Below are 26,129 nucleotides of genomic sequence, written 5' to 3' on the forward strand. Positions count from 1 at the left end.
ATTTGTTATTTGGTCTGAAGGAGGAGTTGGAGAAATGTCTATCTCTCTACGCGAGCTTGCCTGGAGGTGAAATTCATTCATCATCCGGCAGAATGAGCGTGTGTGAATGTTTGCTTTTGCTGGCGTTCTTTGTGAGGCGTTCATGCTCACACGCTCACGTTCACACCAGTGTTTGCTTTTATGTGGGGCAAATTCTTGGGCTGTCTGGTGTCAGAAACCTATTCAGACCAAGTGAAGCAGACTAGATTCCTGTGATTCTGTTTGGAATTTCTTTGGTAATAAAGCAAACACGCCGGACAACCTGTCCCCCCCTCCTCTGCCCAATCACTCCCTTTTTTCATTTTGTGGCCTCCCGCTGACGATGAAAGTCTGAAACCGAGTTTGACTTCACGCCGTTATAGGTTCTGTGTGGCCAGGAGCACTGGGAGATCCATTTGTAATTCCCAGTGAAACGCAGTGATCCATGTTTCTCCAGTTTTGATGCCGGTTATTAAAAGCCAGGGGAAAGGTTACAGCAAATGCCACCCAGCTGATGTGCAGCTCAGGCTTGGCAGACCTCTCTCACCCCGGTCACATGGTGGAATTCACTTTTTACCATTTTTGGAGTGGAGTCGTTTCCCTTAATTTGCTCCTTTTTTATCATAGTGCACATGCAACACTGGCATCTGGGTCAAAATTCTTAAATATGTAGCATTTAAAAGCAAACCCAAACTTAAGTGTGTGTCTTCCCTCCTCCTCCTCTTCCTCCTCCTCCTCCTCCTCCTCCTCTGCCTTTGCCTCATCAGTCCTATTCCACCGAGGCCCCCCTCCCCCCCGCCTCTCCTTGTCACCACTTCTCGAAGACGCCCTGAGCTTTCATCACAGAGGTCACACACCTGTCGCCTGCTGTAAACAGGAAATGAATAATTCAGGAGTCTGAGCTGGTTGACTGCAACAGCTGATGGGCTCTGAGAGAAGATTTATCCCAAGGATATGCGTTATAATCCTCAGCTGGAATCATATTAATGAGAGGACTCTTGAGAGGCCGAGGACCCATTCTGAGAGTGACCACATGTCCTTGACCTTGGTGGGCGATAAACTTAGTTTGGACAGCCAGCAAGTATATAGCGACAGACTCGACCACACGCCGATGCTGGAGCGTTTGGATTTGCAGGAGAAGCGAGCAGATCAGCATGGGTCAGAACCACAGCTGACCATCAGCCGCGGGGAGCATCTGGAAGTTCTGTGAGTGTCATGTTCTTTATTGCCCTATAGCAGGGAGATTCTCTCTCTCTCTCTCTCTCTCTCTATTTTCCTGATGTAAAATACAGATAACAATGTTAAGTTGAGCTAACGCGCCCGGCTAGTGTGATTGAAAGTGCTCCAGTCGGCCTGGAACGCGATGAGAGGTGCCCCACATGTGTTAGAGCTCTGTGCTGAAGCCTGACTTCATGGTAAAGAAAGAGGAGCTTTAACTGAAGAACTTGGCTGAACAAGGCAAAAACTGGAGTTTGCTCTTGAGAAAGAGACACACTTTGTGCCGTCTCAGTTGCCAACTTGCGGTGCTATAGCTGGACTAAGCGGTGCAAAAGTCCTGACTGTTATGTTTTTTATTTTTGTCGCACAGATGAGGATATAGACGCAGCGTCCTCAGGTTTCACCTCAGCTGAGTGACACACAGAGACGACTGCTCTGTCCTTTCAGCCTGAGCAGTTCCTCCATGCAGCCTTAGCTGGTACAGTAACTACAGCTTGCTTCTAACTGTCTCTCTTCTCCACTCCATGGAAAAAGCTGCAGAGGGAGCTGATGTGTAACACAGTTCAGTTCTATTTGGGAAAAGTACTCGAGTCTCAGCTTGAGAGGTGCCGAGATGCCAGCGTTCGCTGCAGGCTACTGTAGAGTGATTGCTTTTGACTCCTTATCACCTCTCCAGCAGGTGTCTAAGGTACGCTGTACTCTACCAGGCTCTGAGGGACTCACAATTATGATGCCCTGGCTACCAGCTCCACCAACATCCATCCATCCATCCATCCATCTGCACACCTTTTCTTTCTCCACATGTCAATTCAAGCGGCGCCACCAGAGTTACTTAGGAATCCTGTTATGGCTTCCCACCTTCAAACACCTGTACAGACCCCGATAAGAATCCTTATCAGCTCCGTCCCACATCGCCTCCCTGCACCCAGAGAGAGCAGATGGGCCCTGAGGCTGGAGCCGAGGGTTTATTACACTACCGGTGGGGGTCACAATTGATTGTTTTTCAACCGCATTATCGTGTCTGGTGAGTAATGTTGGCGAGCGGGTTTGGGAGCACGAGGGCGAAGGCAGCTGCAGCAGTGGAGCGAGGCGCTAAATCCTTTGCTGTGATGAAGTTTTCTATTTAAAAACGCTCCGGCTGTGCTGCCAGCAGTACAGAGCTCGTATGAGGAATCGTTGCTATATTGTGTCCCACCATCTTTATAATTACAAATGAGGAATGAGAGGAGACATCTGCGTGCCAGTACTTTGAGGAGAGGAGGGAAGGGACGACAAAGGACCCAGCAGCTCCTCACAAACGCTTTCCAATTTGCAGCTCGCAGCTGTTTTTCCTTTATAGAGCTTGTCGAGCAGCCCATCATCTCTCCGCCTGAAAATGTCTCGCAGTCCTCTGGCTGATTTCTCTGCCGCTGATTAGAGGCCAGCGTTTGGCGATGATCACACTTTCTTTTTTTAAAAATGCGAGTTCACCCGACTCGGGTCCATTAGCAGGTGTTTAATGGGGGGAGACGGAGGATTTTGCATGACGGTCAGACTGAGTCACGCTGCCCCTTTTAACGCTGCCCTTCTTGCATGTGTTGTCTCGCATGTGGGGAGACGCCACCCAGAAGAGCGTGCACAAATACTGAGGAGTTGCTGTTTGTGTTCACTCGCTTCCTGAAGTTGCCCCATCGTTGCGTCTCCTTTGTTTACTGTAGCTACATCTGCTGAACAGCACCTAGAGTGGATCTAATAAATCCACTCGCAGAGCGCTGCAGCCCATAAATGAGGTCTCCCAGATGTGCTTCTGTAGATTAATCTTCACACTCACGAGCAATTATTCGGCCTGTGTTGCAGAGGCTGATTTAAAACAATTACAGCCCAGGTTGGACAAAATTAGCTTGTTCATTTTTCTGCTGCTGGTTGTGAGTGAGGATATTTTACAGCAACTTGAAGCAGACTTCGATTCTTCCAGTGAATTATATAAATGTGAAATGTTGCTATCATATATTCTGTATAGCAACGTTTCACAGATGGAGGTGTGTGATTGCCACTTATTTCTATAATAATACAGCATACAGCAGTCAAAGATGACGCAAACACAATCTGCCAACCATTCTGATGCCACAGCTTCCGCAGGACTTTGTTAGAACAGAAAATGATAGATTTCATAGCCTGCAGATAGCTCTGTTATTTCATAATTGGCTGTAGACGCGCCACTGAAAGTGAAATTTAAATGAAGTCTAATAAAAACATAAATAAATAAATAAAAACGGAAGTGCGAGAAAGGAAAAACAAATTTGGGGTGGATTGGGAGTTGATGATCAAGCTGTTAGTTAGATGATGGAAAACACTTAAAGGCAGTTTTTAAAAACACAAATAACTTGGCGGGAGATCAGTTCTCTAATAATAGCAATAATAATAATATTGTTTAGATAAATAAAGGTGTCATGGGCGCCTTGATCAGCTATCGCAGGCTTGCTCTGAGACGTGATGCTTCCTCCGCCTGCAGCGCAGCTACAGCAGCAGCGTTTTCATTTCACATTCGTCACAGCCTTCCTAGCAGCCCGGAGCGCCTCTGTGAGCTCCTCTCCTCTCATCTGGGGAGAGGTAAAATTAGCCTTTTTGCTTATTTTCTCCTGTGCGTTCCTCCTTTTTAAAGATCCCATCACGCCCACCATTTTTAATCGGTTTGTAATGACTGGTTACGCTTGCTGTCGCGGCCCCGTGACGCCTGATTGGCCAGCCTAATATTTATTCATGTTCAAAACGCTGTTGAACTTGATGCCTCCTCAAATTATTCCATTTGCTGAGGAAATGAAGCTGATCGGAGTTGCTGTCAATCCTGCCGTGCGTGGTGGCATTTTTAATCGCTTTGAATTTTTTTTTTTTATTAACAGGCTGCAACGTGTCAAAGTGAAATGATAATGAAAATGAAGACAAGGCGTCGGATGTCAGGCTTTTAAAAAAAAATTCCATCAATCTAACTAAGCTTAACCTATTTTAGCCAAAGCAAAGACAGCTGATGTATCTCTGGAAGAAGTCAGGAGATTAAAAAATGGGGGGGGGGGGGCTTATGAAGCTGCTGCCCCTAAAGACTTGAAAAGATGGGGGAAAAAACCAAAACTTTCTTTGCTGTTAATCATCTCATTGAAGTTGCCATTGCTGTGTGGCCATAGGCAGCATCTGCAAAGATGGATGTGTCTGATAATTTTCTCCTCCACCTCTCTTTCCCTTTTTTCTGTGGTAGCATCAGGACGCCGTAGCAGCTCTGCTGCCTGCCCGTATCTAACTGTCTCCGCGGGGGAAAGCTGAGCAATTTGTTTCTGGATGGCTCCAGGCCTGACAGATGGGCCTTGCCTCTGCTCAGGTTGGGTTTGGTAGAACTGTGCTGCTGCCTTCTTGCCCGACAGAACTAATTATAGACACTCTGCGGGAGGACGCACCTCTCCGTGAGGTCCTGTAATCACTGCTGGACTGCAAAGACTCACTGCTGAGCCGAGACTTGTCGAGCTGACGTCCGAGGTCGCGGCGACAGGACCAGACGTGACAGGACCGGCTTCCTGGTTTGTTGGCTACACTCTTCTTCCTCCACAATTTAAAGGAAGCATTGTGAAGCCACGTCCCTTCCTGGGAATACTCACTTTTCAGTCTCAGGTCAAACCGCTATTCAGGGAAAAGAAAGGAGGTCAGTTTGTGAGGTTTCTAAAGAGGAGATGAAGCTAAAAGTGGGATGAGACATAAGCCTCGAGAGAAGCGTCTGGACTCTGGTGTCACAGCCGGACAGATCCCAGCTGACATATTCTGATCATTTAGAAGTCCTGCTCTTCTGCCCACACAGAATCAATCAGACCGGTTTCTCTTGGCTGCTCCCACTTCAAAGTTGAGACTGCGCTCTGCTAAGATATTCCGAGCAGATATGTAACACTTTAAACATATCTGTCTGTCCATGTGCTCACCGGAATTCTGATTTGTGCAGCTGGTCAGGTGTTAGAAGCACTGAGAGTGAGTCTTTAGAGTATTTACATTTGAGATTATACTACATTCCTCCCATTGACGGGGCAGCCATGAATACTGTGTATTATTCTGCGTCTTTGCTTGTATTTAAAGTCATTTCCTTGGGTCTGCAACACTGGATCGGTCCAATGTGGTCTTTAACTCAGGTTTTCGCTGAAGTTGGAGGTTGGGTGAAAAACCGCGAGCAGCGTTGACAGATGGAGGAGAATAAAAAGTGTCAGCTTTTAATTAAATCTGATTGCAGCTAATGCTCTCCTCCATGCTCTAACAGCTCCCACGGTGGCCTTTGCACCACCTAACCCATGAAGCCAAAGCCAAATGGCTGCTATTGCAAATCAGTTTTCCCTCTTTCCTCTGCCTCCCTCCTTGTCACTCTCTTTGTCTCACTGTGGGTCCATTAGTACTTCTAAATTCTACATGCATTCATTTATTCACACCTGGGTCAAATATGTCCTGGTGGTTAAGTCAGAAACATAAAGGCTGCAGTCTCATTAATGGGAAGACTGGCTCGTCCTGCACTGATGGGTCTGAAGTTTGAACAGCAGCTGGGGGGGGCAGATCAGTGGAAGGACAAACAGCATCATCCTGCTATCACTGTGAGTTGCAGTCAGAGTCATTAAAATGGAAAACCTACAATAATTACCACTAACCGGCAGCTGATGGAACCACATAAAGTGCAAAGAGGCAACACTGGAATTAAGGGCCATGTGCATTCATGCTATAGGAAAGGGCATAAAGGCAAGAGTTTAAGGAAGGCTGTTAATGGAGAGAGAAGATCTACTTGCATGTTTTGATTGTCTGCTCTCAGCATGCTGATTGATCGGCTACTCGCTGTCTTAGCCAAACATGGTTGGAGGACATTAAAGCTGTTGAACCAGACATCAGTGCCACATATAGAGCTTTATAGTTTGAGTGGATGACAGCATCATTACACACATTGTCTCGGCACATCATCCTCATCAGTTCACTGGACATCAATTCAATTAGAAATTTCTATTCATACATTCCCATTGCGATGTGTAGCTATTAATAATCACTGGCTGATGATCAAATCAGGGGCCTCCTGAAGACAAAGTGATTTTCTAAATACACAATCACTTACATTTTTATTTATTTCAGCTGTAGATTGGTTAGCTTTTAGGTTATTCTATTTAATCATGGAAACTCATCAGGCAGAGGCAAAAACAAGTGAACTCTCTCACAAAGATCTCCAGTTCTGTATCTCCCCTCCTTAATTACACTGAGTCTTAAATGAAATGCAATTTATTTGCTCCCCAGTGCCTTCCATTTCTTCCCCAAGTGTTGCTCGGCAGCAGATTGCAGGGGTCTGCAGAGCATGTAGGTGGGACGGGGTTAAGATGTGAGAAAAGGCAATTTGTCAAACACCTGAGGGAGCTCGGAGTGATGAAAAGGTGATGAAAAGAATCAAACAGCATTTTGCTAAATAACTGATTTCAGGTGGAAGAATGCGGATGGAGAGTTGTGCGTTTGTTCTGGGATCCTGTCTTTTCCCAGATAAGCAAGTTGAAAATAACTGCACAATAATCAATGCATGGATTTTCCAGCTCAGATGCAACACGAACGCATATCTGAGTCAATTTGACATGACGGCGACTGTTGTGTAACCGGGCCCAGTGAGTCATGTGGGGGAGGAAGTCATTGTTGTGATGGCTGGAGGAGGAGGAGAAGGAGAAGTGAGGAGGAGGAGAAGGAGAAGGAGGTGGAGATCCGCTTGGGGGAGACAGCCACATTCATTTGCAAAGTCATCTGGGAGACTTGGCAGTCTGGACCCCAGACCACATCAATCCAGAAACGTTAGCACTGGGGCTAACTCCATATGTGCACAGATGACGCATTCTTTAAACGAGTGGGGCATGACGCAGCATGAAAGAAGGAGGTTATCTGGAGCTGGAGGCAGTGTGTTCTTCCTGCAAACACATTCAAACCGTCCTTAAACTCTGAAAGTATCTGATTTTTGTGTCCTCCTACTGGAATCATCAAGTGCCAACAAAGAAATAATCCCTTGTTTGTAGGAGTTTGAGTCTTCAGCGGCTGTTATATTGACTGGCCTCCCTTCCTGGAGCTGCTTGTAATCACAGGTGTGCAGGCAGCTGTGTGTGTGTGTGTGTGTGTGTGTGTGTGCGTGTGTGTGCGTGTTTTTGTGTGTAAGCTGTGCGCGCTCTCATACGATCTTACATAGCAGGATTTGAGCCTCATCTCTGAAGCTGTGTTATCATTTAAAGAGGCAAACAGCCAGCTTCTGATTTAATAATCAGCCTGGGGAGGCACAGAGAGGTGAAGGAGCATTATCAGCTGATCACTGTCCTGCCTGCAAGCCCTGCTTATACTTCCTCTGATAGTCCAGCCAAGAGAAAATTCAATTTCTCCTCTCTCCCTTCCTCGCTCTCTCTCTCTCTCTCTCCCTTCCTCTCTCTCTCTCTCTCTCTCTCTCTCTCTCTCTCTCTCTCTCTCTCTCTCTCTCAGTGTTTGCATTCCCCCACTGGCTGCTGCCCACATGTCTGAAGGCTACATCCAACTGTAGCTGCTTCTCTCACTGTGTCAGACACAGCAGAAGATAACCCACACATGGCAGAGAATGCACTGGGAACCATATGCCCCCCCTCCCATACACACACACACACACACACAGAGTGAGAAAAAGGCAGACTCCAGGATCACTGTCTTTGTTCCTTGTGTTGTCTTCAGGACCTGCGTCAGACCCAAAGATTTAGTGGATGACAGGATTATTGCAGACCTGTAAATTGAGATTCGGTTCCAACAGCCTCTGTGAGGACTGTACAATAATCTCTTCTCTCCAAGCTTCTGTTGATGGTGTGTTGTTCATCTCTGAAATCATTTAGACCCAAGTAACTTTTCTGGTTTATCTCTTCTATCTTTAATCTCTTAGAAAAAAAGAACCTTATAATCTATTCTGTATCACTCCAGAAAGAGGTGTGATCATTTATGAAACCCTCAGACGCTCCGATTAAAAAGATTTCCTGTCTTTAGTTCATGCAAACCTGCACCACAGCGCAGGGAAACATTCCAGCTCCTGCCCTTCTCAGCAGCTGCACGTTGGGATGTCCACGGTGACCTGCAGCTGACACCGATGATTGATCCCGGTGCCGGGGTAAGAGCCTGTGCACCGTGGAGCACACAAGTCCACTGAAATGCAGCCAGGCGGAAAATTAGAAATCTCTTCATCCCTGGTCCATTTGAAATCCGATATCTCCAATCTTCCCTCACACGGGCACCTTTCCTCAGCCAATAAATCAGCAATTAAATCTGTGCGCGTGTGTACGTGTGTACATGATGGTAGCCGCATGTCATCCATGGTAGCGTTCCAGCAACTGGAGTAATGGGAGTCTCCAACCATGCTAAATGCCCCCCCACCCCCCACCCCAACACATGTCTGCTAGTCTATGTTGCACATTAAAAGGACAATGGTTTAATATGGGAGGTGAAGGCGTAACAGGGCTGCTGGTTCCGAATAAATAAGTCTGCCCTCCACCGAGCAAGGCAGCAGGACCCTGTTGAAGATCGCCAGTGTTTTTTACAGCCCCGCAGCCACGATGGGGCAGAAGCGTCCCTCAAGTCTTTGTAACATTGGTCTCTTTGTGCTGTCTAGGTACATCCGCCCAGGGCAGCCCGCTCCTGGCCTCCCTCCCTCTCCCGGGGCGGCCTCTGCAGCCTCAGCTCGACCTCAAACACCTCATGCCCTTCAAGCTCAATGGATCCTCTCCCCTCAGCCTTTTCCCCAACTTTAACACAGTAAGTGTTTCCCCCTTTGGCTCATTAGAGGTTGAAAGGGAACAATTACTTTATGATTTTTATGAACAGCAACAATATCATTAAATGTCTCTGTGGGAGTTGGCAGCCTATAAATAATGCAGTGTTTAATCGGATATAGCAGTTATCATGTGAGGAGGGTTTGTTCTTTTCATTTTCCGTGAACCACTGATGAGTGTTATTTATACATCTGCGAATAGAATAGAATAGAATAGAATAGAATAGAATAGAATAGAATCAAGTACACGTCCTTGTTTTAAAAGGTCCGCCTGACTGGTAACAGCTTGAAGATCTTCCAGGGAAACCTCTCAATAAATCTTTATGACCCTCTGAAGTTCTTTCTTTTGTGCAGCATCACAGCTGGAGAAGCAGACAGAGTTGTAGAAGGACACATGGTGGTTCTGGAGGAAGCTGTTCCTCCTGCTGTGCCTTCTGAAACTGCCATAGAGGTGTTTCCCCAGGTCAACTCCTCCTCGATGTGGTCTCCCAGAAAACAAATGTCTGTGAGCCCCTCCACACAGACCCAGCTGGTCATTACAGGGTTCTCTGAAAGCTACCACCCACTCCTTTCTGTCGAAGCAGTTTGGGGTGGAACAACTGACTGTTGTGCAGTTGAAGATCTGAGCCAGGTCCTCCGCATAGTCCTTGAGTCCCCATCCAGGGACACCATCAGGGCACACAGCCGTCCTCTGCTTGATGCCTCTCAGTGTGTTCTCACTCCACCACTGTGAGGCCGAGGCTGCTCTGTGCCGCTGGGGGGGATAAATTGACGGCAGGGGTCTCTCCTTTGGGTCCTCAATTAAGTAAACGTCTGAGTCAGAGAACAAGAGTTTGAAGATTTTTTGCTCTGCTCGATCTGAAAAATCAAAACTTAACACGCACGGGTGCAAAAGCAAAGACTCCAAGCGGTTGACAAGCCACGAGTCAGAGGTATTGATCATCAAACCATGTCTACATCTCGTTATCGATTTGTATCCTGAAGCACAAGCGCTCTTCCTCTTATGGGCCAGGATCGTGACACCAAAGTTTAAAGGTCACCACCCCCCCATTGGTGGGGCTACTCTTTATTCAGGCAGGTATTGTCCTCTCAGCTGCTTATCACTGTCTCTCTGTATGTCCACGTGTTTGCACTTCTCATTAATTTGATTCACACAGACTTAGATTGCGTGTGAAGGCACAAGAATGTGTATTCTGAGGCCTTAAAATGAGCTTTCACTCCTACCTACCACTCCTTTACGCCTTTTAAAACCAGGCTACAAGAGGGCAGCAGCAGGGCCGCGCAGACATCTGTCTCTGTGTGTTTTTTACAGTTTACGTGGGTGGACGAGACATAAAGGTGTCCTGTAGGGTGTCTGTATAAAGTGGAGCCCCACTGCCCGTAATGTAAAAAGCACTCTTTGTTCTGCTGCCCACCGCTTTTAGCTGCTGGATTGTCTGCATGCTCCTGTGGGAGACTTCATATGGCCAGAAGCAGATTTTATATATAACTATTTATATTAGCGGTGGAGGCAGCAGGGGAGGTCGCCGCTCAGTGTTTGGTCTGCGTTTCTATGCAAATGTTTATTTGCACATCACATCCACCCTTTTCAAAGCTTTCAGTGTGTGTGGCAACCTGGAGTTTATCTTTCAGATTTTTTCCCCCACATTCTAATAATACATTTATTTTTTTAAGAAATAGGAGGGAAAAGTCACCCGATGATAACTGAATGCCACAAATCAGAACTGAGGGAGAACACCCCATATTTACCTGGACGTCCACACTTGATGTGATTATAGTAAATCTGCCACAACCAAAATTCTAAAACGGTGATAACTGAAAAACATTCAATCAGTGCTGCTTGAGTCCTGCGAGGAGAAAAATAGCCCCCGTAACATGCGGTGTGGCAGCGCAGCTGTGGCATTAATCACGCAGGCCATTCAGCCGGAGCCGCAGCTTCTCGCCGCTCTGACAAGGCACACAACGTCCCGCACGTGTGCGGGGGGGGGGGGGGGGGGAGAAGATGAATGCACCCATCTCCACAACCTAATATCCTCCATTCGACCCCCCCTCCCCACCCTCGTATCTCCCAAAACACCATCATGGACGGGGCTGCCCTGCAAAGGACAGGTTCTGTCCGCAGTGTGCTGTTGGGGGTGGGGGGCTTGGACAAAAGGTGCATTTATAGCAGTTGGTTCAGGATGCCTGCGGACAGACAATGGACTCATTCTGCTCATCCTAAAACAAATAGCTGTGTGCAGCCTTCCCTTCCAGGGGGAAGAGAGGGCAGTGGGAGCAGGAGACCGAGGCTTCTGTGGTCGGGATGAAGGGGAAAATTCCCAGAGGTACATACGAGTGAGTTGCAGAAGACGTCAGATTAAAGCAGCAAAGTTGGAAGGAGAGACGTCACTGCGACACGGAGGTCTTGCTTTCTGGGGTGTTTATATTCTTACTCACGCCTGGAGTCAGCAGCTGCCTAGGACCTGGAGCAGGCACACAGGGATCCAGGTGATCCAGGACGTTGGTCCCCTTGGTTGAGGTATGAATGGAGGTTGAATTGTGTGCTGGTTCAAGTCCAGTTGCCCTGGGTGACTGACACCTACACCAGCTGGAACCTGCTGTCGGTCTCCATGGTTGTTGTGATCATGGTGACTTCAGTGCATCATCTATAGAGGGCATCTGCTCTGAGGGTCGGTCGGTTTTAGAACCGCGCTGTGTTTGGCCATCCTAGACAGGGAACCAGCCTGGCCCCATGCCAACCCTGGGAGAGATCCAAGGTGATTTGCGGCGGTAAAATCATCTGACAATGTGGCATCCGGGCCTCCTCTTGAAGCCGCGGCTTCCACTCTGTTTATGTACTACTGTTCAAGGACTCTCCAGTCTTTTCACAGCCTGTTATAACTGAATGATTCTACCCGTTAGCCTCTTCACCGTGGGTCACAGACATTCATCCCCTTTCATACAAGCACATCACTGTGGCTACAGTGAACCTGAGCTGTGTTTGGACTTTTTATTCGGCAAACCAAAAATACTTATTTGGGCATCAGAAGCACAATAGAACCACAGCATGTTGTGCAAGGAAGCTAATATATTCATTTAACATGTTGAAAGTATTCCCTGTTTGCTTTGTTTGCTGTTGTTCAGGCCACAGAAGAACCCGAATGTCAGAGATGTAATTTAGATATACTCTTTGTATCTCTATTGTAATTCCAAAAGACTAAAGTAGACAAATACAAAAACGTTAGCTCGTGTGGGCAACAAATGTTAAATTACACAGAAGTGTTGTCGATTTTCAACACAGTCTTTCAAGCCCAAAAAAGAAAATAATTTCACTAAAGTTGTTTACAAAAGCAAAACCAGTAATTTCTCTAAAAGAAAAGAGGGGGGAAAGCAAAAGAACAACTCTCAATTAGCATGTCGAGAAAGGGCTTGATTGGCTGCAGAGACTCTTTCAATCACTTTTGTGTTTTTAACAGGATTCTGCCAACAGAACAGAGTCTCCAAATGATCATTCGATGTAATCAGGGGAACATTTTCCTTTTCAGGATGGCAAATCTCTGTCTATTTTATCTTTCACTCTTAACAAGGAGTCGGCCAAAACGTCTATAAACTTCTCAGAAAATGTTGAATGGTGTTTTTCTACAAACATGCTGTTCAGCTCCAGAGGAATTACGCCGCTGACACTCCAATAAAATCAATCTTAAAAGCCTAACATTGCTTCTATTTGTCTTTGTCCGTCTCTCAGATGGATCCCGTCCAGAAGGCGGTGATCAACCACACGTTCGGTGTCCCTCAGCCCCTCAAGAAGAAACAGATCATCTCCTGCAACATTTGCCACCTCCGATTTAACTCAACGGTGAGGAACGGCCCACTGTAAAAGCAATCAATATGAAGGAGAAGAGCATCTGTTTGTTTTATGCTCGTCTCCACCCTGTGCTTTTTAAATTGCACCACTTGATTATCCATCACCTTCAGGGCACGCGGTGAATTCAAGCCCCCTGAAGACCGTAAAAAAGTGTGTTTTTGAGCATAAACTCGACACAAAGCTGAAGCTAACGTACATGGAAATATATTCACCTGCAATCAAAGCGGGCTGTTGAAGTCATCTAAAAGTTTACTTGGCTACCTACATGTGTGTCTGCTGTTGTGCTGTGAGGGATTAGAGCTGCCGTTTATCGGCAAAGAGCAGAAACAATCAGCGGCCACCCGGGGAAGCTGCATCTCAGGCTCTGCTTTCCACTCCTCCTATCGCTGCCACTTCACACACACGAGCCAACAAAAGCAAACATCCCCCGACATTTCATGCATATTCACACAAACAAACAGTCCAGAAGCCCTCAAGGCATCTTATGTATGGCCATTGAAACACGCACACACACACACACACACCCTACAAAGAAGGGCAGAAACGCGGGAGGCGATGAGCCCGTGGAGGAGAAGAGACTCACAGTCTTCATCAAAAACCGCCCCCTGAACCTGGGCACCACCATAAAAACCGTGTAAGAGCTGATTGTGTGCAGGGAAACAACACTACAGCTGATATAGACTTGACCTGTGGCACTGTTGAATCCTTGGACATGGCGGCTCTCTAAGAAATGCTCTTAATTTTCTCCGGTCTTTGTTTTGATGAAAACTAAAGCCCATTTCATACCTCGTCTTTCTGCCTCCACAGAGACTCCCATCAGTCCTGCCGGAGTCTGTGGTGGCCGAATCGGCCACGGAACACTAATCTCTGCAGCTTTCCTGGCCGATCAATCGCGTGTTGTTGACACTCACATTCCTATAGAGCTCTACTCCACCAATTCAACAGCCTTATCAACGTGAAGTGAGGGTTGTTGGTCTGTAGAAGCGTTTTGGCGGGCCCAGACATCAAGAAAATCCACATTTTACTCTTTTTATGTCTGCAGTCCCATCTGAGCATGACTTTCTCTCTCTGCAGGCTTCAAAGCATTCTCCTTTCAGTCTTTTTAGTGCACTAGTTCGGTGACTGAGGATTTGCATGATTTATTTCTTGAGGAAATAAAACTGGGTATGAGCTCAGTAAGTAAACGCTCCCCAGTGAAGAGCAGCTCACCTTCCTCTGCTTGTCAAACCACAAAAGAAATCGGTAGTGTCTTCGTTAACCTGCATCAGGGGTGTGGAAATACGAATAGGGTGATTTTGTGCTCAATGTAAAAACAGTAAACTAAAGACCAAAAATACAGCCACAAATAAGCTCTCAGTTGCCAGTTCTGTGATCAATTATTCATCTGTTTTAATCCCAGTGAAGCCATATTTACCAAGGAAAACTTGGTAATATATGAAGCAGATTTATAAAGAAATATTTCCCCCGAGAACGTAAAAGAGTGAAAGTCAGTAGATACAGGAAATGGAAATCTTAATGTAGCATTGCACTGAAACTGAAGATTTCACCGGAGCAGGGTGATAGCATGACTTTAAGGTTGCACATTTAGCCGCTATTGTCTCGTATAGGAGAATCAGTGGTCGCGAACGGCCTTTGTTCCTCTGAGACTGCCTTCCATCCAGTTCAGGGTTGATGAGAATCCATCCCCCGAGGTCGTTTGAGTTTTAATGAGTGATCTCTGTGCTGGTTTCTCTGCTGTCCTTATTCATGGCAGCCTGCTGTTTGAGCAGCACTCAGTGAATAATGAGACTGTGGAGCCCATGTGGAACTAAAACCGTATGAACACACTCACTATTGTTTGATCCACGTTTGTGGTTTTGTGTACACTTAGATTAATGTGTGGTTGTGAGGTGGGACGCTCCCTTTGTTTGCATATTAAACATGCAATTATAGCTCCGGCCTTGCAGATTGTCATCACTGTTATCGAGTGAAAACAGGCGGTTCGGTAGCTATCGCTGCTAGAGGGCTAATATTCGGGCGTGGATTTTAATATTTATTGCATGTGTACTAGTCTGTAGAAATGCATGAGGTCACTTGCTTTCTCCTGCTTCCAGAACCAAGCAGAGGCGCATTACAAGGGCCACAAGCACGCCAGGAAGCTCAAAGCCATAGAAGCCCAGAAGAACAGGCAGCGACGAGCCGCCGAGGCCTCGTCCACGGTGAAAGAGAGAGACCGAGACAGAGAGCGTCATCGGGACCATAACAAGAACTCTGCGTCCGAGGCAGCGCCGCCTGCTCTCATGGATACAAGCTTAGAGGAAGGATCCAGTACGTACCTGATTTGCTTCACGCTCTTGTCGTCTATCTCCTGTGCATCTGTGCATTATAATCTGGGAACGTGCGCCCAGCTCACATCCTGACCCCTCTCTCACACGGATCTGGGGTGGGGGGGGGTTGGATCCATGGCTCTGATGAATGAAGAACAGGCTCCAGAGCTGCCAACTGTGGGATGTCCGGGAGAAAGAGGTGTTCTGTAAATAAAGGTCCTCTCCGAGATCAATCGTAGCCTCACTGCTGCTTGTTTTCCCCCCTTTGCCTCTTAATTTCCAGAGCTTGTCTCATTTGTGTCTCCTGCTCTCTAAGAGCTACAAGAAAAAGGTCAACACATTGAGCTGCAGAGTCTTTATTTGGGAATGGTCACATAAAAGAGTAATTAAAGAGAAAATAACATCGGATGAGTCAGGAAGGTTTGTTTTTCTCCAGTAGAATGTCAAGGTTGGGCCAGAATCTTTTATTTATCTATGACCTTGAATAGAGTAATTCAAAGTTTGGACCCAGACAAAGAGAATTGAAGCCCACTTTGCAATTTTTTCTAAGATAACTATCTGATCATAATGCACATGAAGAGAGAGTGAGATATCAGAGAAGGGATAGAGACTTAGTGAGAGTTTGTACACAGCCCATTTTTTTTAAAAATATTTTGAGCGCCGCGAATCTCCTTCAGAAGGAGAAAGTGGGACTCTGGTCTGGGACTCTGATATCACTCTCATCGAAACATAATTTAATACGGTGCCAATGCAGAGGGGCGCTCGGAGGGAGTGAGGCAGAAGAAAGGGAAAGACTCGATGAGAGGAAATGAAAGATAAGATGAAATGAATGAAGGTGACAAAGAGTCGGAATAAAGGAAGAACATGGAAGGAAGTGAGAGCGAGGATGCTGCGAATAATTTCACACTTCTGAGGCAATTTTGTTCGGAGGAACAGCCCTTAATAAGCCCAATTGTGCGATTGGCCTAATGTGAAATTGAAATGCAGCAGTGCGAGCTCGTGGTGGCTCGGGCCACAATGCCGACCTGTAATGAAATAGCTCTCCAAATTAACATTCTATAAAATGGCTTGTGCCTGTCAAGAACTGAAGGCTAGTGGGTGGCCATCACGGGGAAATGGCCACATTGTCTGTCACCAGACGGTACTGCCGCACCCGCTCGTTTCGATAAGTGGCTGTTCTGCCTGTGAATAAACTGCTGCTGAAGCCAGCAGTCTGTGCAGATATGAACTTATTTGCAGCTGCGGCAGGCCGGCGCCCACAAACAGAGGCTTCGCTTCACTCCTGCTTCAGCGTGACAGACGTCAATCGCTCATGCTGATGACTGAAAGTCATCTCCTGTCAGTCATCACCGCAACCATGGCCAGAATTCCAGCGCAGGGACTCAGATCAGAGCTCATCTGCTGGCCATCTGGGTGTAAACATAACGAGAGGCTCGCTCTGCTCAAGTAAGACCTGTCCACTCCCAGGAACTCTCTAAGACCCCATTACGATATTTGGATGCTTCATTACGTGATCCTCGATCCAAGGGTGTGATGTGTTACTGTGTTCGCTCTCGCAGGGGATCTGCTGGCGCCGCCAGTCCGTTGGCATTTGGTGGGACAGTTTGCCAATGTTAGTGACAGTTTCCCTTATAGAGACGATCAGATAGAACGATGGGAGCTGCCGTCATATCGAGTTGTTCCGTATTTCCAAGAGGAAGAATGCAATGTCACCAAAAGGGCAAAGAGATTAATAAACAGAGTGAGGTAAATAATGTTGCCCACTCTGTTTACTCCCAGTTTTCAGTTTTGAATTATGAATTCAGGGAGAGTTTCAGAGCAAGACGGTGGCTGGAAGAACTACCCAATTCGGTCTTTTAAGTTTTAATAGAATACCACCAGACGAACTAAAAAAGGTTTGAATGTGCTTCTGTGAAGTCGATCAGGGGTAATTCTGCTTTCAATTGCAAATTCATCTATTCAATTGGTGACGATTATCAGTCATCTTAACTGTTTAACAAATGAATAAACCAACAATCAGCTATTTATATTAATCACCATCTTCTTTGTAGTTACCATATTATAGACTTTCCCATATGAAAATGTCTTTCAAAGTTACAAGGTTTATTCTAGTAAATCACGTATAATTAGAAAAAACAAACAAGAGTATATGTCAACAGTGATCTCAAGCAGAATCAAATTACTGTTCAACCAAACAGTGTGCAGCCTCTTGACGAGTCTGGACCCTGAATGTAGTTACAGACAGGTTTTTAAACTATTCTGATGAGAGCTCCCTCGCGTACACCAGTTTTCCAACTAGTGAAAGATTCATCATATAGGGAACATGAGCACATCTGGTCCTCAGATAAAGTACATGATAAGGAAAAGGTACATATTATACAATCATTATAATAGTCAGAATCCTTTTCCATGACATCAACTATGTTAGAAAAAGGCCTTCTGTCCCTTTAACATTGGGACTTTTTTAAAAATATAAAACCCTTAAACTTAGTAGAGATAATGAAACTAATCTCTGTTGAATGAGATCTTTGGGGACCCAGGTTTTTGGATTTGAGACAGATTTGATTCTCTTGAACCACCTTGTCTTCCTTGCCGAGATTCCAGCTTAGTCCACTGATCTTTATCACTCCCCCAGAGACCTTTCAGGTGGCCCCGTCTTTCTGTAAGCTCAGATCAGATCATACCTCCCCCTGCTCTCAATGAGAGGCTGAAATCCCTGGAGGGGTTCACTCTCATTACCGGGAGGGGACTGGCTAATCTCGCTCCTTTATAGGCCCTTTTTCTTTACGAGAGGAAGTCTCTTATCTTCCATGAAGAATTTACTTTAAGGCATAAAAGGGTAAATCGATGGAGCGCCGTCGCATTGTGTGTGTGTCTGTGTGTGTGTCTGTGTGTGTGCGTGTTCAGCAGGTGCATTGTGCAGTGATAGGGGCTGTTGTGTGTGACTCCTCCAAGGGGACAGTGGGGTGAAGGGGACAACTGTAATGGACTGCAGTGACTTATTGGCTGGCCACGGCAGTCGATGGGTTTGTTTATATTGACTTGGGACTTCAGGTCCACTTGATATTTGAGTGTTGAGGGGGGAGTGAAGGAGCCAGAAGTGAGGGTGATGGCATTTACTGAGCTGATGATGGATCAAGTGGTTTACAACAAAGGCTTCAGATGGCAGGAAATGGCACAATGACGCTGAGAGACAGACCTGCAGATTTATAGGCATTTATACAACATTTGTTTAAGCTGCCAGTTGTGTTTTAGCTCATTTTTACCTTCAGTAGTGTTATTTTTATTTGGGTTTATGCAGGCAGCTATTTTTAAAACCATAAATCAGAGTGTTTCAAAAGATGAACACTGTCTGATCAAACATAGACTCCACAAAAAGAATCACGTTGGCTCATCTTCTTGTGCAGGTCCTCAGTCAGATCAGGGACCAGCCAGCCAGGACGTGAAGCACGAGGACGCTCCCAAGAACGCGGTTGTGTTACGGCTTGTGTCTGAAGTGTCCACGGTGGAGCTGGTCGCCCTTTCCTCGCCTCAGATTTCACCATCCTCGCAGCTGTCGGACGCCGGCTCGGACACCAGCACGGCCGACGTTTTAGAGGCCGCTGATGCCACGGCGCCAACCACTGAGGGCGGCCAAACGGAGGCGACGAGCACGAATGGAGAACAACGCACTGATGACGACAAGGACCCTAAACAGAGCAAAGCTCACCTCCACTGTCCAGTCTGTAAAGTCACAGTCAACTCCATCTCCCAGATGGAAGCACACAACAGCGGTACAAACGTCTCTTCTTTTACCTTTGAGTCTGTAGCGGTAATGATAAGAACCAAACAAAGCTCAGTCTTCTGCTGCTCTCTGCACCAGGCACAAAGCACAAACTGATCCTGGAGGGTCACAACGTTCTGCCCCGACGCAGAGGAAAAGTGGCAGTGGCTCGTGTCGGCAAGAGCAAGAGGCTGAGCAGCAAAGGCAGCGTCGGGGTGCCCAGCAAGACACTTCAGTGTGAAGTCTGCGAGATCGTCGTGAACTCGGAGACACAGCTCAGCCAGGTAAAACCAACACGTGTGTGCAAGTGTGATCAGGGGTGGACAGGCGCCTCCCTCCTGAGGGTTCTACACAACAAACACAGCAGAAACGTTTCTTTAAACGCACCGAACTCGCGTCACCAAAGTCATTTCACAGAGGTTAAACTTTTGTCAAGTTCTGTCAGTCCTGCAAAGATGAACTTTACTGTCCATTTGCATGAAGAGATGGAGCCGGATCTCATCTAACTGGATCCCAGAGACTATTTAAACATAACCATGATGGATAGCGACCTAGAGTACCGCAGCAGTTTCATTTCCAGCTGAATGAAGAAAGCAGTCAGTGTCTACTTCATACATTCAAGTCGCAGCTCTTATCCTGCATTAGATGGACATGACACCTGACCCCAGAGCTCTTTGGCAGAAGATCATCACTTACATTCAGAGCCACTAAGGCCTCAGAGAATTAAGGTTTGACCCTCAATGTTAAGGAGGCGATCTGGGCAAAAGCATTTTGTGTGTGTGAGGAGGAATGTGTCAAAAAACCAGGACAAGCCTCCCTGCTACTTTTGATTTAAATGCATAAACATTCCTTGTCCCAGGAGGACGGACAATAAGACTGTTTGAGCTCCTTGCAGAGAAGTACATGATGTGTCTGTGGGCAGGAAGTAAAGTGATGTTATTTGTGCTCACTTCACTCAGACTCGACATGTTTTCATTAATAATTCAGCAGATAACATTTGACGTTGCTCCGTTGTGGCACAACAGATGCTTGTTAGCTGGTCGTTGATAATTCTGCTCTTGTCTGCAGCACATGAATAGCAGGAGGCACAAGGATCGGCTGGCCGGAAAACCGCCTAAACCAAAATTTACGCCACACACTAAAAGCCAGCCGAGCTCCAGCTTAGTGGTAAGTCACAGCATAAAGACAGAACAATGAAGGCTTGCCAGTGGAAATGTACATGCACACTCTCTGTCTCTCTCTCTCTCTCTCTCTCACACACACAGACACACACACACACACACGCGCGCAAGAGTGAAACATAACTGGCTTTACTCTTGTAGCTGATATGCTGCATCCATGCAGAAAATAGAGCAAATTCAGCCATGCTTGCAGACTAATGTACTTATAAACACAAGTTTTCATCCCTCTACACTTATAAGAAGGCCCTCGGATGAGGCTGACTGTGTGTGATGGGGAGCCAGCGTGCTGTCGTTAGGTGCAGCGCACGGTGGCAACGGTCCCCTACCCCTGCGGCAGGCCTAAAACATTTCCTGCTCCCCCACACAGACCGGCTCTGACATCAGCAGCCTGACTCAGCGCTCCAGATTAATCACTTCTCTGCTCCTGTCATACACACCTCCTCATCTCTCCTTCTCCCATCCCCCTCCTCCTCCTCCACCTCCTCCTGCCCCCCCCTCCGTCCTACAGAACATGAGATGGACTAGCTGTTCAGGTGTGGCGTCCAGCCAGTACAATCTCATCTCCCTGTGCCAGCAGGTCAGTGACAGGAGAGGCTGAGCCCGGGGTTAAACAGCCGAGGAGGCCTGACCGTGTTCAGGGGACTCAGCACAGATATTGATAATCATTTGGTTATTGATATTTAGTTTTCCCATCTGATGCGGCTAATTTTACTTTCTGCTGGCGAGGTTAAGTGGGAGAATAACTCTGTGTTTTATCTGGTTTCTGGCATTAAATAATTCATAATTGTATGTAAAACATTAACCTTTAACCGGTTCTACCTGCATGATCTGCCACTCTTTCACAGCCAAGGCTTATTTGGGCCCTGATGACCCAGCAGCCATATTGTTGGGAGCAGTTTGCTCCATGTAATTTTTGTGATTACAAGCTGCTTCCCAACTCTTTAAATGGACATTAGTTCAGTTCATCTTTTTCATACTTAAGGGTTTTCATACAAAAATGTTTTTGCGTAAGAAACGTATCTCTGTGGTGACTTCTTTATGTCATGAAACTGCTTTTATTTGGTAGCCGAAAGACACAGGAAAGCAGGATTTAAAATATTCATAAAATATTCATGAAGTCTTCTGCAGCCGAGTCTCCTTCCGACTGTTTGTTTTGTTGTTTATTCTAAAACAAATCAAATAGTTTAAACTAAATTAATAATCCAACCAAAAGCCTGGGGAATGTGGTAATGACAGTTTTTGTGGGACAGTTTGAAATATCTCTTTAACATAAAATTCCTGTGACTTCATCACTGACGGTGAGTGAAGCATGTGTACCGGTAAATGCTGCCCTTTAAGCCTGAAACAAAACAGAAGTCAAGCCATCAGTTCTTGGTGTTTATGGCAGAGCAACACACCAGGATGCGTGTGCAAACCTTTGTGACAGCATGTTTAGCCAGCAGGGGTGCTCTGTCCTCTCTGTCCTCTCTGTCCTCTCACACTTGCTCCTCCTGTCTTCTCCAGACCAAACTGGCCTTGCAGAAGCAGCTGACCAAGACTTTGACAACTGGCTTCCTGCCCAGTCCCCTCACCCAGCCAACTCTGTGCACGGTGGCCACCAACCCACTGGCTTTGCGCCACCCAGTGGGCACCACCGCCTTCATCCAGACCCCCTTCCTGGGCCCAGCACTGTTCCGGCCTGCTCCGGGGCCACTGCGGGCCACACACACCCCCATCATCTTCTCCCCTTACTGAAGACTTCACCTGCTCTCCGTCTGACTTCAGCCTTCCCTCCTCCATCCCACAGGCCCTCCTGGAAGTGAGCCACATGACAGAGCTCACACACAAACTATGCAGCCAACCTGACTCACAATGGAGCGAGTGCACAAGTCCTGATGCTCAGTAGGCCACCAGACCTGAGAGCTCTTCATATCGCTAAGGCCAAGATCCCCCATCATGCCTTGTTTCTGCTCCTCTTATTCTGACCTAAGAGGAGGACAGTCCCCAGAGCAGTGGCTGGAGCACAAAGGCCAGTTTTAATAGCCATCGGTCAATATGGTTTGGATATTATTGTGTAACTTATTAGAGAATAAATATAGACAAGTTTAGATGTAAGTTTAGTGTGGTTTCCACAAAAAGTCCCTTTACTTGATGTTCGTTTAAACATTCTTAACTTATTTCTTTGGTGGTTTACGACACAACAAAAGCTGTGTGGCTGGAAGAACCTGCCAGTGCTTGCTGAACATGTAGGGCTGTTAGAATTAATGCGTTAATGCGGGATGGCTGTTTTGAAAAGCTGGCCTACCCAGCAAGGCCCAGTAGAGAAAAATCACGAGCTATTGAGTAAGTAGTGATTTGCACACACTGCAAGAAGGAGTTTCACATTTCACCGAAGCACTACGTGCTTGAAAAGCCATCTCGGCTCTGAGCGTCTTCTCGTCAGGCCTCCAAGTTCTGGTGCAATGCAGAAAACTGGAATTTATTGGCCGTGTTTCTGAAGGTGATTAATCATGATTCATCCTCAGCTACCCTGTGATTACTCTGGGTTAAATTTGACAGCCCTACTCACCAAAATCAGAGCTTTGTTTCAGAGCGGAAAAAGTCGCTTGACTACTCGAGAAACGAAGATCTGCTCGTTGTGTTCTCGTGTGAGTCTAAAAGCCCCATCTCTCAAGCTCAGAGCTTGTGTAATGAAAACATTTGTTTCTCTCATTCTGAGTCAGCCACAGTCGGAGCATTAAGCACTCTTTAAAGGCCAGAAAAGGTCAACTTGTCAACTTGACTTTGTTTCATCCCGCTAATTTGTCAACTTTTTATTTCCTCCAGCGCATCCTTCATGCAAATACAGCCTGAACATTAAGTTCCAGCCAGGCTAATGGCATGGATGCATTTTGCAGTTAATGTTGTCTTGTATGCTGTCTTTTGTCTTATTGTTGCATTTCTTTATATTTGTCTTTCACTGCCATCATATGGGGCAGTGAAATAGACATTCCCCACTCCCCGTGTGTGAAAATAACGTGGACAACTTGAATACTGGGATGACAATGGGGGAAGAGGCCGTTAACCAGTACTTGATTGACATTGAGCTGTGATGTCTGCACACAGCGTGGGAGGGAATTAAGCACAGTGCCATGGCAACCATATTAAAAGCACCTTAAAACAATTTTTTTACCGAAGAAATGAAAATTGTGTTGATGTTTTTGCTGTAATTGTAGGTTTTACAGTCCCGACTCTGTTTAAGCCAGAAGGTTGCTTGGAGGAAAAAACAATCATGTGAGAATAATCACGTTATGGTATATTCATAACTGCCTCACATTTAAAGCAATAGATTCAGTCTTTGTGTTTATTAGTGTTTCTAGTGTTGCCGTGTCTTTGTGTTTCTGTTCTGGACACACCTCCAGTGGTGTGTTGTGTACTCCAGCACAGCCAAGAGCCATCTCCACGTTGTCAGCAAAGAGTCATTTGAATGAGGAGCTGTTGTGATGTCTCTTGATGTTCGCGGTCAGTCTCAACACGCTGTGACTCTCGGCAGAGACGTGTCCATTTATAGCTGCTCTCACGTTGCAGAAGAGGGGGCTTCAGCGCCGCACCACGTTGCTGTTCCGCTGTTTGAGTGGGATGGTGGGACTTTTGGATGACTTCCACTGAGCAAAACACTGTCAGTCAGAAACAAATGTTTGGAAAGAGTGTCATCACAAGTCCAGCATCGACTGTAAATTACTGTGTGCCCCCCTCCAACTGAGCAGTCGCATGGAAACCTATCAACACCGTACCGCCCCTCTGCCAAAACAAACTGTCTCTTTCACCAGGACTCAGAACATTCATTTTCTTACACCGTATCATGTTATTCTGGAATCACAAGAACCCAGCAAGTCCTATGCATTTGTCGTTGTGCAATATGTGTAGTTGTCTGTGGTGCAACAGTGCCCCCTACCGTGAGAAACCTGCAATTGTCATTCAGTACAGTCCAAGACGCTGAACAAGGAGCCCCCCGACACACACACACACACACACACACACACACACACACAAAATGACCCCCTGTTGTACTACTCAGAGAACCATACAGCCTTTAAAATTCATTGTTTGTTTGTTTGTTTCTATTGCTCAGTGGAAACTGACCTGAAGAACTGGAAGTTTCTTAAGATAAAGAATCTAGCGAAGGCAAATTATATGTAGAAACTATAAAGTAAGTATAGAGAATTTATCAGAGTGTCTATTGTTATCTGTGTCATACTGAACTGCTATCATAGAAGCGAGTAGACGACTGTGTTATTGTGGGCTCTGTGTGGCTGACAGGGACCTGACACATGTTTATTTTCTTTTATGTCATTTGTTATTTACATGGTTTTACTGAAATTTTTTTAAGTACAAGAGAAAATATTTCAAATCTTTTTCCGAGTGAGCTTTATGTGTCCTCGTTGACAGTGACTAAATTAATAATGTACTTCAAGGCCTTTTTAGAGATTATCTTCATATTAGACGGGCCTTCTCAGGGGTCGCAGCTTGAGCAAATGCTACCATTAACCATCCATTCAGGGGATCCCTCCATAGCTCTTGGGAGCAGGAAACACTGTAAACATGGATGGAATGGAAAAAAATAAATCAACAATGTTGTACCATAGAGAGGACAAAATGATGGATTTAGGAAAATAAAGCTTTTAGAATCCATAAAAAACCTTTTAGTTACTATGTAATTGTGTGTGGATGTGGTTTTGTGGGAACAACACAGACAGGCCTGCACTTTGATGGTAATCATAATAACAATGTGAAAGCTGGGTGTATTTGTGTGGGAGGTTAACAGACGACTGTTCAGATTTATGAAAGTGCTCCAAAAATTGCATTTGAATTGTTTAATCATTCATTTAAGAACAGAAATGACTCAGTCAAATCACCTGAGAGAGGAAATGGACAGATAAAACACAAATATTGCATTAATACACGCGTGTTTGCGGGTGCAGGCTGTTTATCAAAACGCGTAAAAAAAAGGTCTTGCAGCTCATCTGGCAACCTCCAGCTACTCGTTCTCCAGCCAGTTTCAGAATCGTCCTGTGGCAGCAGGATTGGTCTCAAGCCAGGATTTGACAGCGGAAGCTAATGGAAACAAGTTCAGGCTCTGCTGCATCTGTGGTGCACAGGAGGAGTGAATGGAAATGCCTCTCCTTCAAGGTTCTCTACAGTAGGAATGGACTCACTTAGCTGCATACATGAAGGTTTAGGACTAAACGGTGAATCCTGCTCAACCGTGAAGCAGCAGAAGATCAAGTCTACATCTGCCGGCGCAGCTGTGTTACTGTTCTGATGTGCTGAGAACCAAAAGGTTCTTCACTAAATGGTCCCCATTAGTAGTCTGACTTGTGTTAATTCTGCCGTTGCCTCCTGTCATTGAAGGTCAAGCCATCAGTCCTGTTTTTTAGTTTTATCACCTAAATTTATAGGTGTCTTTCTCAGCCTGTCCTTGGATAATCAGGAAAGGCATCAAGCTCTGCGTGTTCTGTGGAGCCGGAGGAAGGATTCCCAGCATTCACGGCTGCACGTTGCTCAGTCAAGGACACGGTGACCTTGATCGGCCGCGATGCCGGCGTATCGGCTCTCTGCGAAGGCAGCGAGACATTTATCTGCTGCTGCGGCGGATGATAAAGAATTTACAGCTAAAGCATGTGTGTGCACTGTGCTGTTCACGGATGCATACGAGAATTAGAGCCACTCAATCAGTAACTCAACTACTCCATTACATAATTACCGGAGTGAGAAATAATCAGATTAAATATCCACAATTTTATTTTGGATTTAAACTCCTTCAGAATCTACATTTTTTTCGGTGTTGGTCTCCGAATGACCTGTGTTACATTTAACCACATACAGTAGTTTCAGCTGTAATGATGCCTTTATGTCTTTAACTCTACATATATTTCTTAGATTAATGAGAGTTAATGTTAGCACAGAGAAAGAGGTTAGAGAAGAAATGAAAGCTCAGATTGCCTTTCATTTAATTCAGATTCAGTCAACTAATATCAGACCTACCTGATGATGTAGA

General features: G+C 46.0%; 1 protein-coding gene and 1 long non-coding RNA gene across 5 annotated transcripts in view; both read left to right on the plus strand.

Moving 5' to 3' along the window:
- The window catches only part of znf385c (zinc finger protein 385C), a 61,858-nt gene extending 37,088 nt beyond the window's left edge, over positions 1-24,770 (plus strand). For 3 of the 4 annotated variants that reach the window (XM_029836406.1, XM_029836407.1, XM_029836408.1), the window contains exons 3-10: positions 8,861-9,003; positions 12,744-12,854; positions 14,957-15,170; positions 18,577-18,942; positions 19,032-19,216; positions 20,001-20,099; positions 20,622-20,690; positions 21,617-24,770. In XM_029836406.1, the coding sequence (XP_029692266.1) occupies positions 8,861-9,003; positions 12,744-12,854; positions 14,957-15,170; positions 18,577-18,942; positions 19,032-19,216; positions 20,001-20,099; positions 20,622-20,690; positions 21,617-21,847 (1,418 nt within the window). In that variant the 3' untranslated portion in view covers positions 21,848-24,770. The remainder of the gene's footprint in view (positions 1-8,860; positions 9,004-12,743; positions 12,855-14,956; positions 15,171-18,576; positions 18,943-19,031; positions 19,217-20,000; positions 20,100-20,621; positions 20,691-21,616) is intronic. The other variant, XM_011604167.2, reaches the window with a different exon arrangement.
- LOC115249881 (uncharacterized) lies at positions 889-8,533 on the plus strand. The gene is made up of 3 exons (XR_003888508.1): positions 889-1,224; positions 1,607-1,714; positions 8,242-8,533. It is a non-coding gene; the product is annotated as an uncharacterized lncRNA (long non-coding RNA).
- Positions 24,771-26,129: the final 1,359 nt, after the last annotated feature.

Source organism: Takifugu rubripes, chromosome 5 (genome assembly GCF_901000725.2).
Source record: "Takifugu rubripes chromosome 5, fTakRub1.2, whole genome shotgun sequence".
NCBI lineage: Eukaryota > Metazoa > Chordata > Actinopteri > Tetraodontiformes > Tetraodontidae > Takifugu > Takifugu rubripes.